Here is a 25,866-nt window from a genome sequence, read left to right on the forward strand (position 1 = left end):
GCCCATCTCAATCGACGCACGGAGAGGGGGGGAGGACGGTGTTTGGTGCTAGCGGGGTGTATAATATAGCCAAGAGTCATGGATGCATGGCATTCTGGGTAATTATTTTGTTGATTTTATAACGTGTTACAGAGCCGATGTTCTCCAGAAATGTGTTTGTTATTCTTGTTTGGCGTGGGTTCACAGAGTGTGGCGCATATTAGTAAGAGTGTTAAAGTTGTTTTATATCACAACCATCAGTGTGATCTGTATGGCTGTGGAACAAGACTCCTGGTTTACACATAGTAAAAGCAAAATACAATTCCTCCGCCATTTTGAAAATGTCGACAGTGGAAGCGTCACTCGTGACGTCACAAGTTTGACCCGGCGGTAAAAGTAAACATGCGCTAATAAATTTGGGGAGCGAGTTTGACCCGGCAGTAGTCCAAGGCAGGCGCATATTCCATGCCCGGCGGCTATTCAAGGAAATACGGTATTTTCGTATTTTTTACTTTTGTTTAAGTCTCTGCTTTGGGGTCCAAATACACTGCCAAACTGGCTTATGACACACACACAGCGCATATAAGCGGAAACAGTGTGGAGACCGAAGTGGGAGAATTCTGCTAGTTGAAGAATACGGTGGGCAAATTGTAATTATGGAGGTATTTTGGCTTCAATACTAACAATCTGCTTGGGTACTTTAAAACATGCCTTGCTGAACGGTGACGATACTTCAAACGTATGTAAACATTTAAAGGACAAGCATCTAGACCCGCACAAGGAGTTTAAAGGCAGTCAGGTAAGAATGTAGTTAACTAGCTCCCCCTGTGCACATACACTGTAAATACATGGACGCTGCATAGAGCTGGTTAACTCGTTGCCAATTTTAGCCGAGTCAAAACCGCCCACGTAGCGTAAACTAATGCAAGTGAAATGAGAACAATGTGTGTATTACCTCATACATGCCTTATCTGTGTAGTACCAGCCGTAGCATTGTTTTAGTACTTACCAATTACCAGCGGATATCTCCATATATAGTAGCAATTTACCCGAAGTTCTTTGCGCGAGTATGCCATTTTAGTCAATAAGCTCCTTTTTCCGCTATCCTCTGTTGCCATTTCTATTACAAAGTAGCGTATAGTATGAATTTACATCTGTTAGTACACTCGTTATGGATGCACTAAAACTACTGGTAAAAAACAGATGACGGGGAGAAGATGTTGTCAAAGTGGAGGAACGTAAGTAAGACTGCCCCCAGAAAGCGGCTTGAAGGAAGTCTGTCAAACATTACAGATTCCCTGTTTTAAAAAGCACTTTCTCTCACCTTGAAGTTTGCGTCGATGGAATCGTGGCGACCCCAGCAGGTTGTTTTTGAACGAGTTGAGCCTTGTCCTCCAGTGGGCGGAGCTTGAAGAGGCCAGACCGCCGCTGCTCCCCGGGCTGGAGGGCGGAGTCAGCGACAGAGAAGCCCCCCCGGACCCGTCCGCTCTGGGAGAAGAAGACGAGGAGGAAGAGGAGGGAGGGGTGGTGGAGGAAGGGTGTTGCATTTGGTGCACGGGCGTGCCCAGCGGGGTGGGGAGTGGCGAGCCCTGCGGCGTGACCTGCGACACGGGAGGAGTGGCGGCAGAGGAGTTAGAGGACGAGTGGGCGTTTTTGGACTTGAAGACAGAGGGGGAAGGGAAGTTGAAAAAGCGTGGGATGGGTGAGAGGAGGGGGGAGGGGGAGGGTGAGGGTGTGCGCGGTGTCTGGAGAGGGAGGGACTTCATGGAGTTGAGATGGGGGCGCTCAGCGGGGCCCTTTGAGGGCAGGGTCTGAGTTTTGGGGTCGGGTGCTGGGCGGATAGGCCGAGCGGTGGTCGCGCTCGCTGGTTTGGGATCTTTGGAGGAGGAAGCTGAGTTGACTTCTGATTGGCTGAAAGTGAACACCGGGCTCTGGCGAGGGGAGGGGCGGAGGGGGATGAGAGAGATAGAAATGATCATGAAATGTAATGCATGGAAGCAATTTTTCAACAAGATGGAAAATGAATCAATGAACCCTACTCTACTCTAAATTCATCAGTAGGGACGCAGTAGTTGGGAACATTTTTACTGATGTCTTCTTTTCGATTTTGTGGGTGAGAACAGGGGTGGTCGTCACACTCATACACCGCCACCAGAGGGTACTGCCTCTCAAATGGCAGTAGGGGAATGAAGAGAATTAGAATGAGAGCTCACCTAAATTGTCTGCTCCAGAGTAAAACTGAACTTGAGGTGAAGGGACTGTTTATGTTTTTCAAGTCAAATTGTAAATATTCAGCTATAACAAAACACGAGTTAAGCTTAAAAGTGTAAAGAGAAAACTATCGCATAGATCAGACGTCCTATAATTAGGGGTTCTGTGACTACTTGGTCGTTCGCTGGGATAAAGCAGAGGCGGTCATGAAATTTGGTTGATATGTATATAATTTTTTTTTGTTTTTAACATGTCCAAAATAAACTACTTCTACGACTAACTTGAAAGTATAGAATATCTAAAATATTTATTAATTAAAAAAAAAAATTCACTTAACATCTTTGACAATCAAAGCATGATCGTAACTACCCATATTTTTTCTTTTATTTATGCTTGAAACTGATACCTAAACATGGAAGTGTAACCCCTCTCCTTTTTATGTAGGTGCTCCTAAAGCAAATACAAATTCTGTATTCCCACGAAAAAGAATATCTGGCTTTTTTATTCTCTTTAAAAATGTGTTTATATCCTTATCGTGTTGAACAGTTTCAAAGACATGCACCTGGGGATAGGTTAATTGGCAACACTAAATTGGCCCTAGTGTGTGAATGTGAGTGTGAATGTTGTCTGTCAATCTGTGTTGGCCCTGCGACGAGGTGGCGACTTGTCCAGGGTGTACCCACCTTCCGCCCGATTGTAGCTGAGATAGGAGCCAGCGCCCCCCGCGACCCCAAAAGGGAAGAGGCGGTAGAAAATGAATGGAGTTTCAAAAAGCATAATGTTTAAAAACATTTCATTATCAATAAATCAATCAATCAATGTTTATTTATATAGCCCTAAATAACAAATGTCTCAAAGGACTGTACAAACCACTACGACTACGACATCCTCGGAAGAACCCACATAAGGGCAAGGAAAACTCACACCCAGTGGGCAAGGAAATTAATTGTCCAGTCATGGCAATAAAAACTTATAAATTATCTGTCTCGGGTACATTTCTTAATGACTAAAAGTATGTCAGTATGTAAGTTAACCATGAATGAAATGCAATAAATCACAATATATATATATATATATATATATATATATATATATATATATATATATATATATATATATATATATATATTAGGGCTGTCAATGGATTAAAATATTTTATTGTGATTTATCGCATTTCATTCATAGTATATATATATATATATATATATAAATTTTTCTAAAATTTTCCACAGATTTAAATGTATTTAAATACACATACAACTTTCATCCATCACACTGTACTGCAATTTATAAATGCAGTGGTATGGCCACCCTAATCAATGTAGCTTATGGAATTAAAATAAAAACATGGTTAATTGTTACTATATTCACGTTAGCATTTAAGATAGCTAGCAATTAACCATTTAGTTGCCAGCCAGCAATTCCCTCTCTGCATCAGTTTGGGGAACGTTAAAGACCCATCATTTAGATTGGTAAAAGCTAGCTGACAACTAGTTATTAGACTGTTGTTAGCATTGATGCCAGCAACAAAAGTCCAGTTGGGGTTAGTCTTCACATGCACTCATATTCATATAGTCTGGTATAAAGATCCCTGCTCATTTTGTGTTCACTTTATGCATTTGTCAACTTTATAAATCTATATTTTCCATTATTAAGGGCTTCGTGACAACCAACCATTCCTGTGTTAGGTTTGATAACCTCAATGTGTCGGGGGTTTTTGATCATTTATTTTGTTACAATTAAATGGAAAATGAAATGGATATACAGTACATTTAAAGCAAACGCCATGAGAATAATTATCATATTGTCAATTCACACTAGAGTAAAAAAGTGTGACAACCAACCCCGTTGTCTCCGATTTTGTAGTCACTGAATATAGACAGACACAATATAACTCTTCTTCCATGACTCAGAATGATATGACAATGACATGGGATGCTTACTGTATGGCTGAGAAGGTGAGACGTATGAGACACAGCATTTATCACAGAGACATGAAGTTGGCATTGCAGAAAAGATCCAATGAGACTGAAGAAGGTGCCATAAAAAATACAACACGGACATAAAACGAACCAACCATCTTTACGTTTTACTATGTCCATCTTTTGTCAGTGACAGTTTTTCCCTTGACATTGTTTTTCTATTTTCAACTTCAACTCGCCAATTTAATACCGCATTTCTTTAACCTTCCATTTAAAGGCAGCATTTGGAGTGTGAGGGTTTCAGGGGAGGCTTTAAAGTTTCTGTGACCACAAGGTACAGTATAATACAATACACCATATTTTTCAGACAATAGGCTGCTACTTTTCCCTCCACGCTTTGAACCTTGCGGCTTATAACAGGGTGAAGCGATGTTTGTTCGCAAAAGGCCACAATGTTTTATAGTCAACAGACAGTTTTCAACATAGAGACACTGAGAAGGTGTGTTATTGTTTGTGCTATGACGCCATCCTTTGGACGAGTTCACTTACTGCATGTACTTCCTGTTTTGTGCCTTGAACCGGAACTAAATCCCGTTTCGTCCATTATTTGTCGATAGTACTTTTGTTTGTGGGGATTTTTCATTCAGTACTCCAAACAATGTTTGTAATTTTTACAATATAACTACAACAACTAGCTAAATCGTCCCAATGTGTGATGAAGACTGTTCTCATGCATATTTCTACGTGTTATTGTAATGTAATCAAGCTTGCGTTGTTAGCATTATCGAATATGCTAACATTTTTACAAGTGTGTGTCAGTATTATTAAATTACAATGGCGTTCATTTTGTATTGTTTCTGTCATGATCTGTGGCCTGGATCATGTTTTTATTATTTTCTGTTAGTAAGACTCCATTAGTTCCTGTTTTTGTGCACCCTTGTTTGTTTTAGTTTCAATGGGGACTTATTAGTTTCACCCGCCTCTGGTGTTCGAGACACGCACCTGCTCTGATCAAGAGAACATTATTCAAGCCTGTCTTTGCCAGTCAGTCGTCTTGGCGTCATTGCTCGTATCAGGTCTGTTTCCATAGACATGTTAGTTGTTTCATGCCACATTTTCTTGCTATGCCATAGTCTATGCTAAGTATTTACTTTAACTCCAAGTGCGATCAGCCTTGTTTTTCGTTTTAGTACCTTTTTGAGTGAAGATCAATAAATATGTTCCTACCTGCAAGCCTTGTCCGGAATAATCCGACTGCATCCCGGGAGAACAAACCTCACAGTAAGCTGCGACCCCCTCGTCATGACAGTTTCAGTTACTTAAGTTCACCCAAAAAATCACAGTGGAGTTATTGAGTATATTTAGCAGTTTAGCGGTCAGTTAGTGGCTCCATGATGATGATTTCTGTTTTGTTTGATCAGCCGTTTTACTGCCGTGCTACTGGGACCGTTTGGAAACAATTGGGGTATGTATATAAACGTTTACAAAATCTTTCGGCCCGGAACGCATCTGCGGCATATAGTCCAGTGCGGCTAACATATGTAAAACTATTTATTTTGTCTAAAATTTGGTGGGTGGGGCTTAAATAATGGTGCCTTCTATAGCCGGGAAAGAACAGTAATAACGGTATAACAATACTTCCACAACGTGAAACTGTCAAACCGCAAGCAAGTCTGTTTTGCCTCTCAGAAACAATAATGGCGGTGGACAGCAGAGGCCATTCTCCTGGCATTCACTGTAAGCACTTCTAATCCCTCCCATTCCTCGCCCAAACACTGCCATTAACTTGAAAGTGACAACAATACAAATTAATGTAAAAACCAGGAAGTTGAAATTGAAAACCAACAACAGCAAAAAATTTAATAACTGTGACCGGAAAATGGCGGCTGTGAAATAAAAAGCTGAAGACGGACATAAATTCAGATTTTGATTAACAAACATCATAGTAAACAAATATGTTCTTTCTGGCAATGTTTTATTTTTCAATGCCCATGCGTCCATGTTTCTATCACTCGAAGTCGATATCATTTTTAAAATGCAAAAATTTAGAAAAACAATATTTCCAATTTCGGTTTTGCTACATTGTGGAGTTGTTTTTATTTTAATTTTAAAATAATTGTATTCATTACATTATCTATATATGTATTTAGTGCAGCATGATGATTTGCATTTTGCATAAGATTTAAAGATTATAAAGATAAGCTTTGGCAGGGACATTGCAAAAGTGACCACTAATCTTACTGATTATTCACGCAATAGAGGATTTCCTATCATTATAACATTAAAAGTATAAAAAAGATGACAACAAATAATAAAAATACTACAGCATTTAAAATATTCAAAAAGTAATAACTGTAATATATTGGTGCAACTCTACTACTGCAGTAATATTAATAAAAAACAGAAAAATATCTATTTACCCCATTTAAAATAATAAATTATAAAGAACAGTTGTGAAAAAAAAATGTTTCCCATAAACAATATACTGTACATTAAGTCATGTGTAAGGTTTCTTATTATACAACTACAAAAATATGTATTATATTTAAAAAAATACATTGTAAAATGATTGGAGCACATAACACAATACAAATAATTCTAAACTTTAAACAAAGTAGTAATTGTAATATTTTATTGCAAGTCCACAACTGCACTAATGATAAAAAAAGTCTTATTGCTGCGTTAAAAATGATTGAATATAAATAATAATAAAAAAAAAAATGATGCCCATAATCAATGTACTGTACATGAGGTCGTATGCAAGGTTATTATTACAATTACAGAAAATATAAACTATATAAAAAAATGAAATTATAAAACAATGGGACATAATACAAATGGAAACAATTTTAAATATTAAATAAATAATTGTAATACACCAGTGCAATTTTACTAATACAGTAATAATAATTCAAATGTCTTATTATCCCATTAGAATAGTTAAATATTATACAGTAAACGGGTCCCAAAAAAAAATGTTGTCCATAATTAATATACTGTATTGTACATGGGGCTGTGTGCAAGGTGTACTTTTATAATAAACAAAAAAATATAACAACACCAGTATATGAATACTAGAAATATTAGAAAAGTAATCAATCAAATATATTGGTGCAATTTTAGTGCTGCACTAATAATGTAAAAAGAAAAATGTCTGATTATCCCATTAAAATAATTAAATTGCTGTGCAGAACACATGTAAATATTTTTTTGCTTAAAACTAATACTGTACACGAGGTTGCATTTTTTGGAATATGTAAAATAAATCTTGGTAATGACCACAAAATATATTGGTTCAAAATGTTAATACAGTTTCTAAGCAAATCAGTCACACAAGGGATAATCATAGAATTGTTATTTTACCATAACACATCACAAGTTTATTGAAACAGTGACATGATCAAGAAACTTCTTGTGCGCATACCACAAGAAGTTCTATTTTTACTCTTTGTTTACATAAATGACAATACCGCTGAAGACAACAGAAAAGAGAATGAGGTTCTTACCCTGGGACTGCTGAGAGGACTTGAGGACAGACCTGTGGACGCTCCACTCACCGAACGAGACCTTTTGGAAAGTGCATATATATGTATTTTAAATCATATTGTGTAAATAAATTATTCTTATTATCTTGTAGAAAATTCTACCTTTGACTGTGTGCATTAGTGTCCAGGTTCCTGCGAGGGGGGGTGGGAGAGCCTTGATCAGTGACACTCAAGACCTCCAGACTCTTCCTCTCAGGTCTACAGCGTCCATGACGGCTCAACATAGGGGAGTCCACACGCTTCCTGGGAGGGTCTTTGAAAGGCAGAGGTGCAAGTCAATATTAAAAACATCGTGTCCAATAGGTGGATAATGGAACAGCTGCAAGGAGTCTGTCCTACCAGCGTCATTTCTGGGGGGCAGATCCTCATCCTCATAGGTGGGGTAACGCTCTTTTCTGTCCAACAGGAGGTAGTAAATCATTTTTTCCTGGTTCTCTCTGCCGGCAACGCAAAAAAGGAGGTTTAAAAGAGGTTCACACAACAAACTATCTCACAGTCACACTGTCCGGCATCTGTTACTTATATAATTAAGTAACTATAGAGATTATGTTAATACATTGGAAATACCAACTTTTTTTTAACCATCTCTGCTAAAAATATTTAACATTTATAGTCTTTAACAATACTTTTGTAAGTTATTTTTTTGATAAAAGTCAAATTAAGTTATAAAACATATTACATAAGTATAAAACAGCTAATATATATATATATATATATATATATATATATATACACATATATATATACATACACACACATATACCTACATATATACTGTTTATATGTGCATGTTCAGTATATACATATATTTATATATATATATACACACAGTATATATATATATATATATACAAATATACACATAAAATACATTATACGTACACACAAATAAACAATAGACATAAATAATATTGTATATGTACCAGAGTTAAACATAAAAAGGTAATTAGGGTTAAAGTAACTACATTTAAAATGACAACTTTTTTTCATCCAGCTTTACTAAAGATATTTTGCATTTTGGGGATTTAACAAGACAAAACATCAAATTTAGTTGTAAAAGAGTTTATATAAAATAATATTTTTAATCAAATTAAACCAATAAACAATAAAATAAAACAATAAAATAACATTGAAATCAAACATTTTAATATAAAAAACATATTGTATAATACATTGTACAATACATACAAATACTGAACATTATATTTAATGGAAATAAATTGGACAGGAAGTTTATTGGTAAAATTTTTTGATGTAAGGAAAATACAACAACAAATATCTTACATAGAAATATTAGATGTAAAATATTACAACATGCAAAAAAAGATATAGAAAGATCATGTATAGGTAAAACAAATCTACAGACTACAAGAAATAGTGTTGGCTTTATTTCGATTGCATACTATGCAATATCTAATGGAATTAAAACCCAACAATAATTGTATTGCTTGTATTTTTTGCTAAAGGAAAGGGGAATTCAGTAAAAAAAAAAAATCTTACATCTAAAAACGTAAAATATTAGAACAAAGTGACCACTTAATACTTTAATATAAAACATTTGTTGATTTGTCTTTTTCTTGTCAGACCACACATATTAAGTTTACAGAATTCATAAAAAGAAAAATAATCTCATATATAAAGCCTCCATTATTGTATGTGACCATTAGATGATTGAAAGTCTATCACGGAACATTTGATCAGGAACATTAATCCTTATTTATTATCTAAGAAGCACCGGTTTTGTCTTTCCTAAATGATAGAATGACTTGTTTTTTTGTTTTTACCAGCAAGGCACATGCAATTCAAAGAGTAGATATTTGATGACTTTTTTTTTTTTTACTCACTCCTCACTTGTAAGGTCCCGTGTGAGTTTGACCCGATCCCGGAAGCACCCTAAAGAATACATGCTTTCCAGGACGTCGGGGTCCAGGTCGGTCAACGACAGCACCCTGGTGACGCACACACGGCGGGGCAGTGGCTGCTCAGGGCATGGCTCATTTCGGCCGCTTCTGATTGAGGACGGAAAACCATTTTGATATTCACACAAAATCGAAACATTTCACGTCTCATGTGTGGATAGTTTCTCATAAATTAATTTAATAGTTGGCTGAAACTGCTGGAAATACTGAATAATGAACAACAAATACATAAATATTATACTTACTGGTACCAGGCGTGGATCTGTATTGCTTCTAACTGCAATGAAATAAAAACACAGTCAAACAACCTTGTCCTGATTAGATAGATAGATAGATAGATAGATAGATAGATAGATAGATAGATAGATAGATAGATAGATAATACTTTATTGATTCTTTCAGTAGAGTTCCTTCAGGAAAATTAAAATTAGGGTCACAGGTGAGCTGGAGCCTATCCCAGGTGGGGTAAACCCTTTACTAGTCGTCAAGTATTCACAGGATACATGCGGTACTTGTGCACGTCAGTAATTTGGGATTAATAATGTTTGCATACGTCACTGTAATGCGATTGCTCCACCTCACAACCCTACATGGTGTGTGTAAAATTACCATGGTTATTTTTAATGTTTGTATTGTTGAATGTACCACTGATAGTCACACACACACTAGATGTGGTGAAATTACCCTCTGCATTTGACCCATCCCCTTGTTCCACCCCCCTAGGAGGTGAGGGGAGCAGTGAGCAGCAGCGGTGGCCGCGCTCGGGAATCATTTTGGTGATTCAACCCGCCATTCCAACCCTTGATGCTGAGTGCCAAGCAGGGAGGTAATGGGTTCCATTTTTATAGTTTGACTCGGCCGGGGTTTGAACTCCATCCATCCATCCATTTCCTACCGCTTATTCCCTTTTGGGGTCGCGGGGGGCGCTGGCGCCTATCTCAGCTACAATTGGGCGTAAGGCGGGGTACACCCTGGACAAGTCGCCACCTCATCGCAGGGCCAGCACAGATAGACAAGTGGGAGGAAGCCGGAGTACCCGGAGGGAACCCACGCATTCACTTGAACTAATGACCTAATTTGCTCAAACGTTACTTATACACACTGAAATCTTAAAAAAAAATTTTTTTTAAACTAAAATAGATTAAAAAATACAGTATTTTGCATGTTTTGTGTTTCTAATACTTCACCAATTGTATTTCAGATGTAGTATTTGATCTGTTTTAATGGGTAAGTAGTTATTGTTTTAAATATTAGTTGTAGCACTTAAAGATGTATTTATTTATATTTATTGGTCTTCCCACAAACAATATTCGAACCTTACAATTATTACAAAAGTCAGTTGCACGCGTGCTGACAAAGACCACAAAGTGGGAGTATATTACACCAGTTTTAAAGTTGCTGCATTGGCTCCCTGGTAGATTTTAAAGTTCTGTTAATGGTTTTTAAATGTCTAAATGGCCGTGCACCTTCTTATCTATATGACCTGCTTTTACCGTATCAACCCTCGCGGATCCTGAGGTCCTGCGGTACTGGCCTTTTAGCTTTATCAAATAGTCAAAGTTTTTAGCGCTTCCATAGAGAGATATAAGTTAGAACTTTACGCTACTTTATATTAAAAATGGCAACAGCAGAGGGTGAATGTCCCATAACAAGAAGATAGTGCAAAAAGAAGAAGCTTATAGACTACGACATCGACACGGACTAACATGGTGGACGTGCACGAAGTTTCAGGACTTATGCCGATCTCAAATACACATCAGCAGGTAACCGAAGGTAAGAAAAGTTGGTTTTGCATGATATTGTGAAACAAAACGCCAGATAGTATGTCTGCTAATGGGTGCCATTTTGCGGTCCTTATACACACACCGTAGTAATAGTTTTATCTCTGACTACAGTAGCTGCAATGGGCCAACAATCCATCAAGCAGTGCGACTTCAAAGTCATACTAAAACATTTTGACAGATTTTGAGTGCCGTGTGCAATCTTCTTTATTTTCAATGGAACATTTAAAGTGTTGGTGTTGTTTACTGGCGTCATATTGCAGTCTACACGTATCTCTTATGTGTGACTACCATCTACTGGTCACCCATATCATTACACCTTGTACCAAATAAAATTGCTTTGAGGTCGGTAAGCACAACCAGAATTATTCCGTACATTAGGCGCACCAGATTATAGGGCGTACTGTCAATTTTTGAGAAAATGGAAGGATTTTAAGTGAGCCTTACAGTTCGAAAAATACAGTAAGTTTAGCTTGGGTTACCTCATTTCCTAATGGGGAGAGGCGTTAATGCCTCTTGTTTTCATGTTAGCATTGATGCTCCCGCGCTGGTGCCAGTCAGTCCGTGAGCTTATCAAAGTACAGTTATCAATCACGGTTTTTCCATCATTTCGATTAAAAACGGGAATACTGACCCTCGTGTTGCGATCCGCTGCTCGGATCTTCACAGTTCGTTGTTTTCTTTTCCATTTTGTATATCTCTCCACCTGACTCCTTATTTCCTGTTTGCTTTGTTACCATAGTAGCTTATTAGTTCACCTGCTCCTCGTTTGACGCACACCTGTTTCTAGTTTGATTACTGCCTTATATAAGCCTGCCCCCTTTGTTCATTCTTTCTGGGTTCATAGTTTGCTCTCGCGCAACTGTACGTCTGGTTTTGATCGTTTGCTTTCACGCAATTCGTATGTATATTCCCGCTAGCTTTTACGCTAGCCATTTGTTTATTCCAGCTCACATGCTGAGGAATTGTTTTTTCTGTTTTTGTGTGCTTTCGTGCCAGCTTAGTTGTTTACTTTTACTTCCTAGTTCTCATACTAGCGTTTTTGGTTTGCCTTTTCTTAAGCTCCAGTGTTTCTGTTCAGAGCTCCTTTTTGTTATTTAGAATACATTTATTATATCTTACCTCTTGCTGTATTCATGTCTACGCATCCACGAAGGGACATTCCCGGCAGCATTGTGCCGACCAGTCTTCACACCTCGGCTGTTTTACATTACAGTTTTCATTAATACCATTTATTGTTTCATCCCTACCACAGACATAACGGCAATGGGCAATCATAAAGCTACGTCAAACTACAATATGGCAGTGTGTTGACATTGTTTTCCTCCAAATGTGCATATTTAGGGTCCGCCAGGCCCATTGCAAAAGGACTCCTTTGGAGCCAAAGGACTCTATTGAAACTGTAAGGTTTTATTATTATTATTATTATTCTGCACCTATGCGCTGTAATTTGACCCCCTTAACATGCTTCAAAACTCACCAAATGTTATACACACATCGGTCTGGCAAACCTTCCCAACTTATTAAACAACCAAACCCCAAAAATAAAAATTGCGCTCTAGCGCCCCCTAGAAAAAAAAAAAAGACTGCTTGTAACTTCCGTTAGGAATGTCGTAGAAACATGGAACAAAAACCTCTATGTAGGGCTGACTTAGACCTAGATTTCATAATTGTACCTACTAGGGCAAAAATCAACAAAAATGTTGCAAAAACCCCTTCAAAGCAAAATTTGCCTAAAAAAATGCAATTTTTGCCTCTTTGCGCTGTAATTTGACCCCCTTGAAATGCTTCAAAACTCACCAAACTTGGCACACACATCAGGACTGGCAAAAATTACGATCTAATGAAAAAAAACAAACCCCAAAATTAAAAAATGCGCTCTAGCGCAATTTTTGAATAAAACACAGAAAAAACTGCTCCTAGGAAGAGAAAACAGACAAAACTGCTTGTAACTTCCAGTAGGAATGTTGGACAGACATAAAACAAAAACCTCTATGTAGGTCTCACTTAGACCTACATTTTAATAATTGACATCCTTCAGCAAAAATCAACAGGAAGTTAAACAATGCAGAGAAGGTAGGTACACTAGACAAAAGTATTGGGACACTTTGGACCAACACTAGGCAAAAGTATTGGAACATTAATCAAAATTGCCCTCTAGCGCCCCCTAGGAAAAAACACAGACAAAACTACTTGTAACTTTCGTTAGAAATGTTGTAGAGACATGAAACAAAAACTTCTATGTCGGTCTGACTTAGACCAGGGCTTGGGTCGCGGGGGCAGCAGCCAAAGGCGGGCCCGACCAACGAATTCTATTTAATTATTTGTTTTTCATATTCAATTTTACACTCTTATCTAACAAAGCTGCTGAATTAATTTAGTTTCAAGCTTTTTGTGATATTTTCCATCAGTTCCAGGCCTCTGCTTTTATTTTGTACAACTGTTCCTGCTCTGCGCTGTGTACTGTGTTATTACTTTGTCGATCAATGCACCTATCGCTTGTTAATCATTTGTGGTGCTTTCACACATAAAGGATTCCTATCATATCTTAAAAGTTTGATGCATTTCATCAAGCTTTCACTGTATTCATCTCTTTCCCTTGTAAACACGTATGTCGGCAACTTCAGCACAATCTGAGGGTTGTGGGTTTGATTCTCAGTCCTCATGACGAGGTATACCAGGCAAGATACTAAACCGCCAGTTGCTTCTGATGCTGTGTCAATAATTAGTCAATGAGTCTTTGTGAGTACCTTGTGAAAGCAAAAGCCCATTTACAAGTTTTTTTCTAACTGTACTGAATGTCTCTATGGTTGTTTCCATGGAGGAAGCTGGCTGGCCGTCCAACAACAGTGTGTCTGACCTCATTTCAGACTCCATTAATCACAAGTTCATCAGACGAATGCACAGCTTTGATTAAATCTGTGATCCGTGCTAACTGAATGACTAACTGATGAGACGTTCTCTTTATCTGTGGCTCTATTAAACATCTTGTGTGCTATTGCTCCTTCTGTCTCGTAGCAATGTAATCATTTTTATTTTTACTCGCGTAGGGGCGCATTTAAAGGGGAGCTATTATACAGTCAATTTACAGTCCTACTTTTAATGCTCATACAAGAACATGTCATTATGCAGGGCCTTTATGGACACTTTCCGTAAAACAGTCCAGTATGCATGTAATATAGCTTTAACCTGAGGTAAAATGAAGTATTTTAACCCCTGCTATTGCATGTAAAGGCATTTTTTTTTAATCCAGCTTTATTTTTTCAATTTTTGTCCTCAAAATTCTACACACAATACCCCATAATGACAATGTGAAAATGTTTTTTTTCAATTTTTTGTTTTGTTTACAATTTTGCAAATGTATTAGAAATAAGAAAAACACACAGCCTTTGCTCAATTCTTTGTTGATGCACCTGTACAGACATCCTGGATGAAAACCAACGCTTACCCTCCAGCCTGATGGAGCTTGAGAGGTGCTGCAAAGAGGAATGGGCGAAACTGCCCCAAGATAGGCTTTGTATTCAAAAAGACTTGAGTCTGTAATTTCTGCCAGAGATGCATCAACAAAGTATTGAGCAAAGGCTGTGAATATTTATGTCCTATTTGTCTGATCTAGCCCGTGAATGAAATATCTACGACCCCCGGGATGATATTTGATTAGTATTAGAACTGGCCCACAGGCCACAGCCACTCTATCAGTGTTGGCACAAGGAATTTTCAAAATGGGGTCCTAGAGACCCCATTAAGTCATAACAATGGGGTCCCATTGTAAATTTTTGGGGTCACACTTTTTTGTAAGCGTTTTGAAAACAAATGATAGATTTATGCATTATCCTGTTATATCTCACATTCTATATTGTGTTTTGGAAAAAGGTTGTCATAAACGTTACTTAATTCATTGAAAAATTATACAAAAGAAAACACATTTTTAAGCATATGTACATTTACTCAGTTATAAACATTCATTCACTTTCTTTGTTCATTCATGGATCTAAACTTTACCGCTGCCAGTATTTTTTCAATATCTTCATTGTAATATTTTCAGAATGTGTTGGTTTTATTTTTGGCCAAAATAAGACAAAGAAAACAATCTCAAGTTGTCTTTATTTTTTTTGTTTTAATGCCATGATTTGAATAGTCTGGCCAGCGTGTGCACAGATTTTTCTACATGCGGCACCTGAGCTGAAATGAGTTTGACACCCTTAGGTAGATGTGTTTTTTTTGTTTTTTTTTAAATAAATTTGCAAAATATTAAAAAAAAAAAAATTCACGTTGTCATTAGACTTAGACAAACTTTAATGATCCACAAGGGGAATTTTTTCAACACAGTAGCTCAGTTACAATGATGTAGGATTAGGGGGTGTTGTGTGTAGAATTGTGAGGGCAAAAACGGCTTCATTCCATTTTGGAACGAGGCTGTACCATCACAAAACGTGGAAAAAGTGAATCACCCCGAGTACTTTCCGAATACACTGTAATTACAAACATTTTGACTTTTGAGTTAAATGTGCCAAGCAAGAACCGATTACATTTTGGTTGATTTACATTTGAGTGGTTTACTTTTTTCAGCCCAGCTCTATCTTCCGAATGTGGTGGGTCAGTGTCCCATTTGGCCCCTAATGCAAGCGGATTTTATAGGTGAAGAATAAGAGCACGCTCACATTGAGACGGTTGAGACTACCTCTTTCCCCTCTGTCCCTTCCTGTCCTGACAGCTTTAGCATTTTTACCTCTGCAATCACTTCATGAAACACAGGGGCCCTAAGCAAAATTATATTTTAAGGCCCCTCCCAACGATTGCAATTTTTTACCCCACATGTTTTTATTTTACATCAAATGATTTTTATAAATTTTTAACCAAACTTGAATTGAATTTGATGCATGTTTTGTAGGGCCATGAATCTTTGGGCACCACACGATTCGATTCGCTTTGATTCATAGGGAAACGATTCGATTCAGCATCCACTCCCCATACAAAACATTTCTCGATTCAAAAACAATACATTGAGTGCTAGTTATGATCATCTACATCAGGGGTGTCAAACTCAAATAGAGAGTGGGCCAAAATTTGAAACTGAACGAAGCCTCGGGCCAAGGTTGAACAAATTAACCTTTTAAAAGGGACCCAAACAAGTTTTGCATTGAACAAGTAAGGCTTATACAACTGTATAGTGACATGCAAAATCGAGTTTAAAATAATAACAATAATAATTGAAAAATATCAATGGCATATCAAATAAAATTATAGTAAAAATTGAATGCCTCTTTTCTATTTGCGGCCCTCTGACGTAAAGATCAAAATAAACTTTTTCAACAGGCTAATAATAAATTTGAAAATAAAATAATAATTAATGAATCAAACATTCAAGCCTTGAAGTAGCAAAAGAAAGTGCATGAATAAAACGTTAATTATTGCTCAGTTTGCTACACTGATTTGCTTTAACACTGATTATGGAACAAGCAACGCGTATATAACTTAATAGTGCAAAATCAACTTTCAAAAAACAAACGAAAAAATATCAATGGCATATTAAAGAAAAAAAAAAATGAATGCCTCTTTTCTATTTGCAGCCTTCTGAGGTAAATATCAACATTAACTTTTTCCACAGGCTAATACATTTGAAAATAAAATTGTTGTTTTGTTGGTAGCGGGTGGTGTATTTTGTAGTGTACCGGAAGAGTTAGTGCTGCGAGGGGTGCTGGGTATTTGTTCTGTTGTGTTTATGTTGTGTTACGGTGCGGATGTTCTTCCGAAATGTGGTTGTCCTTCTTGTTTGGTGTGGGTTCACAGTGTGGCGCATATTTGTAACAGTGTTAAAGTTGTTTATACGGCCACCCTCAGTGTGACCTGTATGGGTGTTGACCAAGTATGCCTTGCATTCACTTGTGTGTGAAAAGCCGCATATATTACGTGACTCGGTTGGCACGCTGTTTGTTAGGAGGAAAAGCGGACGTGATGACAGGTTGTAGAGGACGCTAAAGGCAGTGCCTTTAAGGCACGCCCCCAATATTGTTGTCTGGGTGGAAATCGGGAGAAATTTGGGAGAATGGTTGCCCGGGAGATTTTCGAGAGGGGCACTGAAAAAACGTGAGTCTCCCGGGAAAATTGGGCGGGTTGGGAAGTATGAGTATTAGCGATGAATGCGGTGTTACAGCGGCACTGCCGCTGTATAATACCATTGGGCCAGCTCTAATGTTAATTTGACACTGCCTCAAGGGCCAGGTGAAATTACACGGCGGGCCAAATTTGGCCCGCAGGCCAGAGTTTGACACCCATGATCTACATCAAGAATACGTTTGCATAAGTGGTTGGACCAAACAGATTTAAAAATAAATAAATACAAATATACATATATATATATATATTTAGACCACTAATGTTTTGTTCAATGTATATTTTTAGTGCAAAATAACACATTTACATAATGAAAATAACGCTGCACATGTTCCTTATTCGAACATCGATCCATTTTCTACCGCTTGTCCCTTTTGGGGTCGCTGGAGCCTATCTCAGCTGCATTCGGGCGGTAGGCGGTGTACACCCTGGACAAGTCGCCACCTCATCACAGCTTATTCGAACACTGTATGCCAAATTACAGTAGGAAGGAGTTTCATATGGCCCTATTCGTCGAGGTTCACCTGACACATGAAACGTGACAAATCTGGGGCGTGTGCTATCAACTTTAGAGGGTCGAACAACTTAAAATGTGTTTTGTGGCAATTCCGACTTTGACCATCAGTTGCTATGTGAAGTGGTGCTTCCCATCATTTTTAGCAGACGGTATTGCAAAATGATTAACACCTCCTCTTCCTCTCACGTGAGACCCACCCAGGATTGGAGCCATATCAGTCCCTAACCTACTGTACCAGCTCAGCACCAACACTGTGCGCCATGGGAGAAAATAATCCCTATAACAATGCTATTATATTCTTATCAATGAGAAACACATTTGCGATACATTTCATATAAGATGCCCTGTTATTCATCTGCATTTTACATGCATTTCTTCACGCGAAACAAGGCCCTACAAAAAGTGCTTGTTTTGCCTATAAGGAGGAGCGATCATAATAATACAACACAGCATTATTTCCGAGTACATAGGTGTTACTTTGAGTCATTCTGTTTCATAATGCAGTTTTTTTGTTGCTTTTTAGTCATTTGTTGTCCATGTTTATACTGCCATGCTTTTATTTTGAAGGCTTCCTTTGCAGCGCACTGAACTGTGTGCAAGTGTTAATGCTATGTAACTAAGGTTATTATTACAAAAATTGTCAAAAAGTAAACTGACCCATTTTTCGTAGAAATGACCGCTTATGTCGACAAAAGCGGTCGAGCATGTATGTTGACATGGACCTAAAAAGGACCTACTTTGCAAAACCACCTTTTCTTACTTATTGGTACCTTCTGTTGTGTATTTGGGATCTGCATGTTGTAGGGAAGGGATTCACATGGTCCCATACCTGTGTGCATCTCACGTGAGAGGAAGAGGGAGGGGGTTCATCATTTTGCAATCCAGTCTGCTGAAAATGATGGAAAGCGCCATGCTATGTAGCAACTAAATCTGTGCTCAAAGTTGGAATTGCACCAAAACACATTTTAAGATATTTAACACACATCTGCCGGCTAACGTGGATGATGCACCCCCCGGATTCGTCCCGTTTTATGTGTCTGGTAAACCATGCCAAATGAATCCCCATCTTTTTAACATTTTAAATCAAACCGTGAAGGCACTGGCGAGATATTTATAAAACAATCTTTCAGGAAACGGGCCGTTTGTAATGTGCCTTATTGGTGACGTCTGCGGATTATCCATATATGGTCGTGCATTTCGCGTGTTTGCCATTGTAGTCCAACAATGCAGTAAATAAGCTCCTCCTTTTTTGCTACCCTCTTGTTGTGGGACAGACTGGCTCGTACATGCAAATGCATCCTTTGCTGTTGCTATTTCTAAAACAAAGCACCGTATAGTTCTATCTTGTATCAGTAGCTTCGCTATGGAAGCGCTTGGAAGCCTAACCAATGCAACATTTTTACCAAAGAACCACCAATTCGTGTTATGTAGGCCACAAGGAATTGCTTTATATGTGGAAAAAAATCATAACATGACCCTTTTAAGCGGGCACATGGTGAATCAGAACTTGATGAGTTGGTTGACATAAACATAAAGCCTGTCTGTGCTTACCGTGAGTCTCTTGTCAGGGTTGACTTCTATCATTCCTTTGAGCAATGCTTGACAGTCAGGGGGTATAAAGTGGGGCATGTGGAACACTCCGCTTTTAACTTTTTCTAGAAGCTGCCGTAGGTTGTCATGGTCAAACGGCAAAGCGCCCTGGGAAGAGAGGAACAACAAGGAAGTGTAATAAATGAGTCTGTTGTTGAAAGGGTTAGGGAGGCATTGACGCTTATCACGATATGGGGCATACTATACTGTATGGCAGGGGAGACACCACTTTTTCTGCAGGCGAGCTACTTTTCAATTGACCAAGTAGAGGGGATCTACCTCATTCATGTATATAATTTGTATTTATTTAATCATGGAAGAGATGTTTTTGTTAACAAGTTAATAGTGTTTAATGATAACACAAGCATGTCTAACACATCTAGATTCCTTTCTTTCATGAAGACACGAATATAAGTTGGTGTATTACCTGATTCTAATGACTTGCATTGATTAGAATCAGACAGTAGTGGTGATAACGTCTACATTTTCAAATGGAGGAGAAAAAAAGTCCTCCTTTCTGTCTAATACCACATGAACGTGATTGCTTTTTTGGTATTTTATTTGTCCAGCTTCCATACTTCTTTTTATACACTTTACAAGAAATACATTGGTGGCAAACTCCGTAGCTTGCTAGCTTGTGCGCGCCAGCTTTCTGAGACTCTTATTTTGTTAGCCGAGGCAGGATGAAGCAGCGCTTTTATTGTAAAGATAGGAACTGTGCAGTCGATCTTTAGAGTTTTGACAGCAGGTACGGCGCGAGAGTCTGTTGAAATAAAAAAAGTTAATGTACCAATGATTATCACACACACACTAGGTGTGGCAAAATTTTTCCTCTGCATTCGACCCATCCCCTTGTTCACCCCCTGGGAGGTGAGGGGAGCAGTGGGCAGCAGTGGTGACGCGCCCGGGAATCATTTGTGGTGATTTAACCCCCAATTCCAACCCTTGATGCTGAGTGCCAAGCAGGGAGGTAACGGGTCCCCTTTTTGTAGTCTTTGGTATGACTCGGCCGGGGTTTGAACTCCCAACCTACCGATCTCAGGGCGGACACTCTAACCCAGGGGTAGGGAACCTATGGCTCTAGAGCCAGATGTGGCTCTTTTGATGACTGCATCTGGCTCTCAGATAAATCTTAGCTGACATTGCTTAACACAATAAGTAATGAATAATTCCGCTGGTAATCACAGTGTTAAAAACAAAGTTCAAAATATAAAACATTTTCATGCATTTTAATCCATCCATCCATTTTCTACCGCACTTGTTCAAGAAGTCGCATTATTGGTAAGAAGTATTTTATTTATTATTGGTTAGTTTCAGAATAAATATGTTATTAAAAATAATTCAAGACTTATAGTACTCTAAAAATGTTGTTATTAATTAAAAATGCATGCATTTAATTGTATTCAGTGTTAAAAAATATTATATGGCTCTCACGGAAATACATTTTAAAATCTTTGGCTTTCATGGCTCTCTCAGCCAAAAAGGTTCCCGACCCCTGCTCTAACCACTAGGCCACTGATAAAAAATGTTTCTCGCCTTCCTGTCGGTCATTTTTTCTTAATAATGAACTGGCGGCAGCAAGCGTCCTCTAACGAGACCCTCGGGTGCTGAATGTCAATCAAGTGACGAAAGTGACGTCTGGGTGAATATTGATGATCGCTAATTTTTAGGTCGATTTTTTTATTGAATGGCTGGAGATCGACTCACACACCCTCCACCATCTTGCGATCGATGTAATGAGCACCACTGGTTTATGGTCACGAAACCGTACTGTATACTGTAATAATATTCAGTTATAGACACATCTAAAGAGCAGTTGTAGGAAGTCTTGGAAAGGTGTCGGACTGCTTAAAAGGTGGCAAGTATTAAGAAATATTCGTTTGGGAAAGGGGGACAATTAAGAACAAATTTTGCTTTGCAGTGCTAACCTACATACACATGAGCACCCTTTGAGGAAAGAAAAAAGGGAAACTCTTGACGTAAAAAAGAAGAAAGTCAGCACAAAGTGCTGCCATGCAAAGCCCAAAAGAACGTTTTGAAAATCAAAACTATATTTCCTGCATTTGGGTGTTTTCTACACTGTAATTAGATGTCTTTTTGACATTTACATGTCTCATGTAATGTACCACACATGTTTGTTTGTTTTTTTTACTTTTTTTTACCACCTACTCAGTGGCTTAGTAGTTAGAGTATCCGCCCTGAGATCAGTAGGTTGGGAGTTGAAACCCCAGCCGAGTCATACTAAAGACTATAAAAATGGGACCCGTTACCTCCCTGCTTGGCACTCAGCATCAAGGGTTGGAATTGGGGTTTAAGTCACTAAAAATGGTTCCCGGCCGTGGCCAGCGCTGCTGCCCACTGCTCCTCTCACCTCCCATAGGGTTGACAAGGGGGTGGGTCAAATTTCACCACACCTCCTGTGTGTGTGACTATCATTGGTACTTTAACTTAACTTTTAGTAGATCACTTACTAACGTTATCATTAAAAATGCTATGTAAAATTCTTTAATATGCACGCAAAGAAGTCCGAAAAAGTTTCCCATTTGGGAACGCTATCCTGTACCGTCTCATTACTTATAAATACTCGAGAACCTTTTTTCTCCAAGGCCAAAGTGGAAAATGTGTTAATGGTCTGCGGGCCAAACAGCGTTTTTTACCATAACCAAGAGTGAGGAATGTAGCCTCATATCACCATATATAAATATAAGGTAGTAAGATGTCACACAGTCATGTGCCTAATCCAGTTAGTTTACAACTCTGTATTAATTACTGTATTTTTCGGACTATAAATCGCAGTTTTTTTCATAGTTTGGCCAGGGGTGTGACATATACTCCGGAGCGACTTATGTGTGAAATTATTAACACATTACCGTAAAATATCAAATAACATTTATCTCATTCACGGAAGAGACAAAGAAAATGTCAGCAATCGTCACACACACGTCAACCAATAAGAATTTGGCGGGGGAGGGTCATGGTAGAAGTGCATTGTGAGTCATGGGATGTTAACTGCTATATGCCACTGCCGTAGCTATTAAAATGGATCATTTCATCGTTGGCGGTAACTTATAAAAACTGAGAAAGGCTGAACAAAAATCGCACCGCGAAGGAAATCATGTACTGCAGTTTACACAAAATCAAATAATATTATTTATCTCATTCGCGGAAGAGACCAACAATTGTCAGCAATCGTCATATACACGTCAACCAATAAGAAATCGGCGGAGGAGGGTCATGGCAGAAGTGCATTATGGGTCATTGAATGCTAACTGCTATATGCTACTGCCGTAGCTATCAAAATGGATCATTTCATTGTTGGCGGTAACTTACAAACCTCGTGTCCATTTGAGTTGGGGAATTGTGTTAGATGTAAATATAATCGGAATACAATGATTTGCAAATCATTTTCAACCCATATTCAATTGAATGCACTACAAAGACAATATATTTGATGTTCAAACTGATAAAAAAAAATTTGTTGCAAATAATCATTAACTGTAGAATTTGATGCCAGCAACAAGTGACAAAAAAGTTAAGGAAAGTGGCAATAAATACTGATAACGTTGAGGAATGCTCATCAAACACTTATTTGTAACATCCCACAGGTGTGCAGGCTAATTGGGAACAGGTGGGTGCCATGATTGGGTATAAAAACAGCTTCCCAAAAAATTCTCATTCTTTCACGAGAGGATGGGGCGAGGTACACCCCTTTGTCCACAACTGCGTGAGCAATTAGTCAAACAGTTTAAGAACAACGTTTCTCAAAGTGCAATTGCAAGAAATTTAGGGATTTCAACATCTACGGTCCATAATATCATCAAAAGGTTCAGAGAATCTGGAGAAATCACTCAACGTAAGCGGCATAGCCGGAAACCAACATTGAATGACCAAGATGGCACTGTATCAAAAACAGACATCAGTCTCTAAAGGATATCACCACATGGGCCAAGGAACATTTAAGAAAACCACTGTCACTAAATACAGTTGGTCCCTACACCTGTAAGTGCAAGTTAAAGCTCTACTATGCAAAGCGAAAGCCATTTATCAACATCCAGAAACGCTGCCGGCTTCTCTGGGCCCGAGATCATCTAAGATGGACTGATGCAAAGTGGAAAAGTGTTCTGTGGTCTAAAGAGTCCACATTTCAAATAGTTTTTGGAAATATTCCACATCGTGTCATCCTGACCAAAGGGGAAGCGAACCATCCAGACTGTTATCGACGCAAAGTTTAAAAGCCAGCATCTGTGATGGTATGGGGGTGCATTAGTGCCCAAGGCATGAGTAACTTACACATTTGTGAAGGCACCATTAATGCTGAAAGGTACATACAGGTTTTGGAACAACATATGCTGCCATTTAAGCAATGTCTTTTTCATGGACGCCCCTGCTTATTTCAGCAAGAAAATGCCAAGCCACATTGAGCACGTGTTACAACAGCGTGGTTTCGTAAAAAAAGAGTGCGGGTGCTTTCCTGGCCCGCCTGCAGTAAAGAACTGTCTCCCATTGAAAATGTGTGGCGCATTTTGAAGCGTAAAATACGACAGCTGAGACCCCAGACTGTTGAACGACTGAAGCTCTACATAAAACAAGAATGGGAAAGAATTCCACTTTCAATGCTTCAACAATTAGTTTCCTCAGTTCCCAAACGTTTATTGAGTGTTGTTAAAAGAAAAGGTGATGTAACACAGTGGTGAACATGCCCTTTCCCCAACTACTTTGGCACATGTTGCAGCCATGAAATTCTAAGTTAATGATTATTTACACAAAAAAATTAAGTTTGTGAGTTTGACCATCAAATATGTTGTCTTTGTAGTGCATTCAACTGAATATAGGTTGAAAAGGATTTGCAAATCATTGTATTCTGTTTATATTTACATCTAACACAATTTCCCAACTCATATGGAAACGGAGTTTGTATAAAAACTGAGAAGGGCTGAACAAAAATTGGACCGAAAAGGAAATCATGTACTGCAGATTACAAGCTGGACGTCGTACAAAATATGCAGCAGAAAACGACAAGAGGAAGCGGCGCATATATTTGGAGTTGGCAGAGTTGTTTAGAAGCGACATCGAGGAAGAAGATTTCATTGGATTTATCGATTAGGAGTGACAGATTGTTTGGTAAACGTATAGCATGTTCTATATTGTATAGTTATTTGAATGACACTTACCATAATTTGTTACGTTAACATACCAGGCACATTCTCAGTTGGTTATTTATGAGTCATATAACATACACTTATTCAGCCTGTTGTTCACTATTCTTTATTTATTTTAAATTGCCTTTCAAATTTCTATTCTTGGTGTTGGATTTCAACAAATAAATTTCCCCCCAAAATGCGACTTATACTCCAGTGCGACATATATATGTTTTTTTCCTTCTTTATTATGCATTTTCTGCCGGTGCATAATACGATACGTACATTTTTAACTGCAAAACTTTCAAAATGAGTATTTTCTGCATATTTTTGCCATTTCCAGGTGTTGTTCTGGAACCAGCTCCTCCTAGATATTTCACCTGACTGCTTTCAAAATTTACCCGCACAGATTGGACATATGGAGGATGCTACATTTCGAAGCGTTTGGGTTTTAATTATAAGGTGTGGGCGAAGCATGGCGACCAAGATTATCCCTTTTCAATAGAGCCTCAAAAAGTCACAACTTCACCGTGGAGCAGGGGCTCTCAAATTCAACCGCAACGAGTTAGCCCAGGGGTGTCAAACCTACGGCCCGCGGGCCTGATCAGGTTTTATCCGACCCGTGAGATGAGTTTTCCAAGTACAAGAATGAGCTGCTTTATTTGTTTTAATGAAAGAAACTGCTGTTCTAAATATGTCAACTGGATGTCACAATAGCAATACTGTTAGGCAAGCAAACTGTTTATACCGGGTCCAAGCAAGAGGTACACACTAAAGGGTGACTGTGGCTCCTCTTCCATGACCCACATGAAACTTAAAACCTGCCGTTTTAGGTATTCTGTTTTGAACACATCGTCATTTGGCACCCTTGTTGCCCTAAAATGTCTCTGTCAGACAGGAAAAAAGTGAATTTAACCCTTTTGAATATTTTTTTTTACCTCCGATACGTGGACATGACAATTGACAAAGGAGGTATTTGATACCTAGAAGAATTTACAGGGCGGTACAGCTCGGGTGGTAGAGTGGCCGTGCCAGCAACTTTAGGATTGCAGGTTGAATCCCTGCTTCCGCCATCCTAGTCACTGCCGTTGTGTCCTTGGGCAAGACAATTTACCCACCTGCTCCCAGTGCCACACACACTGGTTTAAAA

At 38.5% G+C, this 25,866-nt stretch overlaps 1 protein-coding gene across 3 annotated transcripts in view; it reads right to left on the reverse strand.

The window, feature by feature from the left end:
• LOC133541054 (serine/threonine-protein kinase BRSK2-like) overlaps positions 1-25,866 on the reverse strand; it is a 60,083-nt gene that overhangs the window by 18,057 nt on the left and 16,160 nt on the right. For 2 of the 3 annotated variants that reach the window (XM_061884124.1, XM_061884126.1), the window contains 7 exons: positions 19,540-19,686; positions 9,822-9,853; positions 9,502-9,666; positions 7,997-8,094; positions 7,760-7,910; positions 7,619-7,679; positions 1,304-1,910 (listed from right to left, as the gene is read on the reverse strand). In XM_061884124.1, the coding sequence (XP_061740108.1) occupies positions 1,304-1,910; positions 7,619-7,679; positions 7,760-7,910; positions 7,997-8,094; positions 9,502-9,666; positions 9,822-9,853; positions 19,540-19,686 (1,261 nt within the window). The remainder of the gene's footprint in view (positions 1-1,303; positions 1,911-7,618; positions 7,680-7,759; positions 7,911-7,996; positions 8,095-9,501; positions 9,667-9,821; positions 9,854-19,539; positions 19,687-25,866) is intronic. The other variant, XM_061884125.1, reaches the window with a different exon arrangement.

Source organism: Nerophis ophidion, linkage group LG23 (assembly GCF_033978795.1).
Source record: "Nerophis ophidion isolate RoL-2023_Sa linkage group LG23, RoL_Noph_v1.0, whole genome shotgun sequence".
Lineage (NCBI taxonomy): Eukaryota > Metazoa > Chordata > Actinopteri > Syngnathiformes > Syngnathidae > Nerophis > Nerophis ophidion.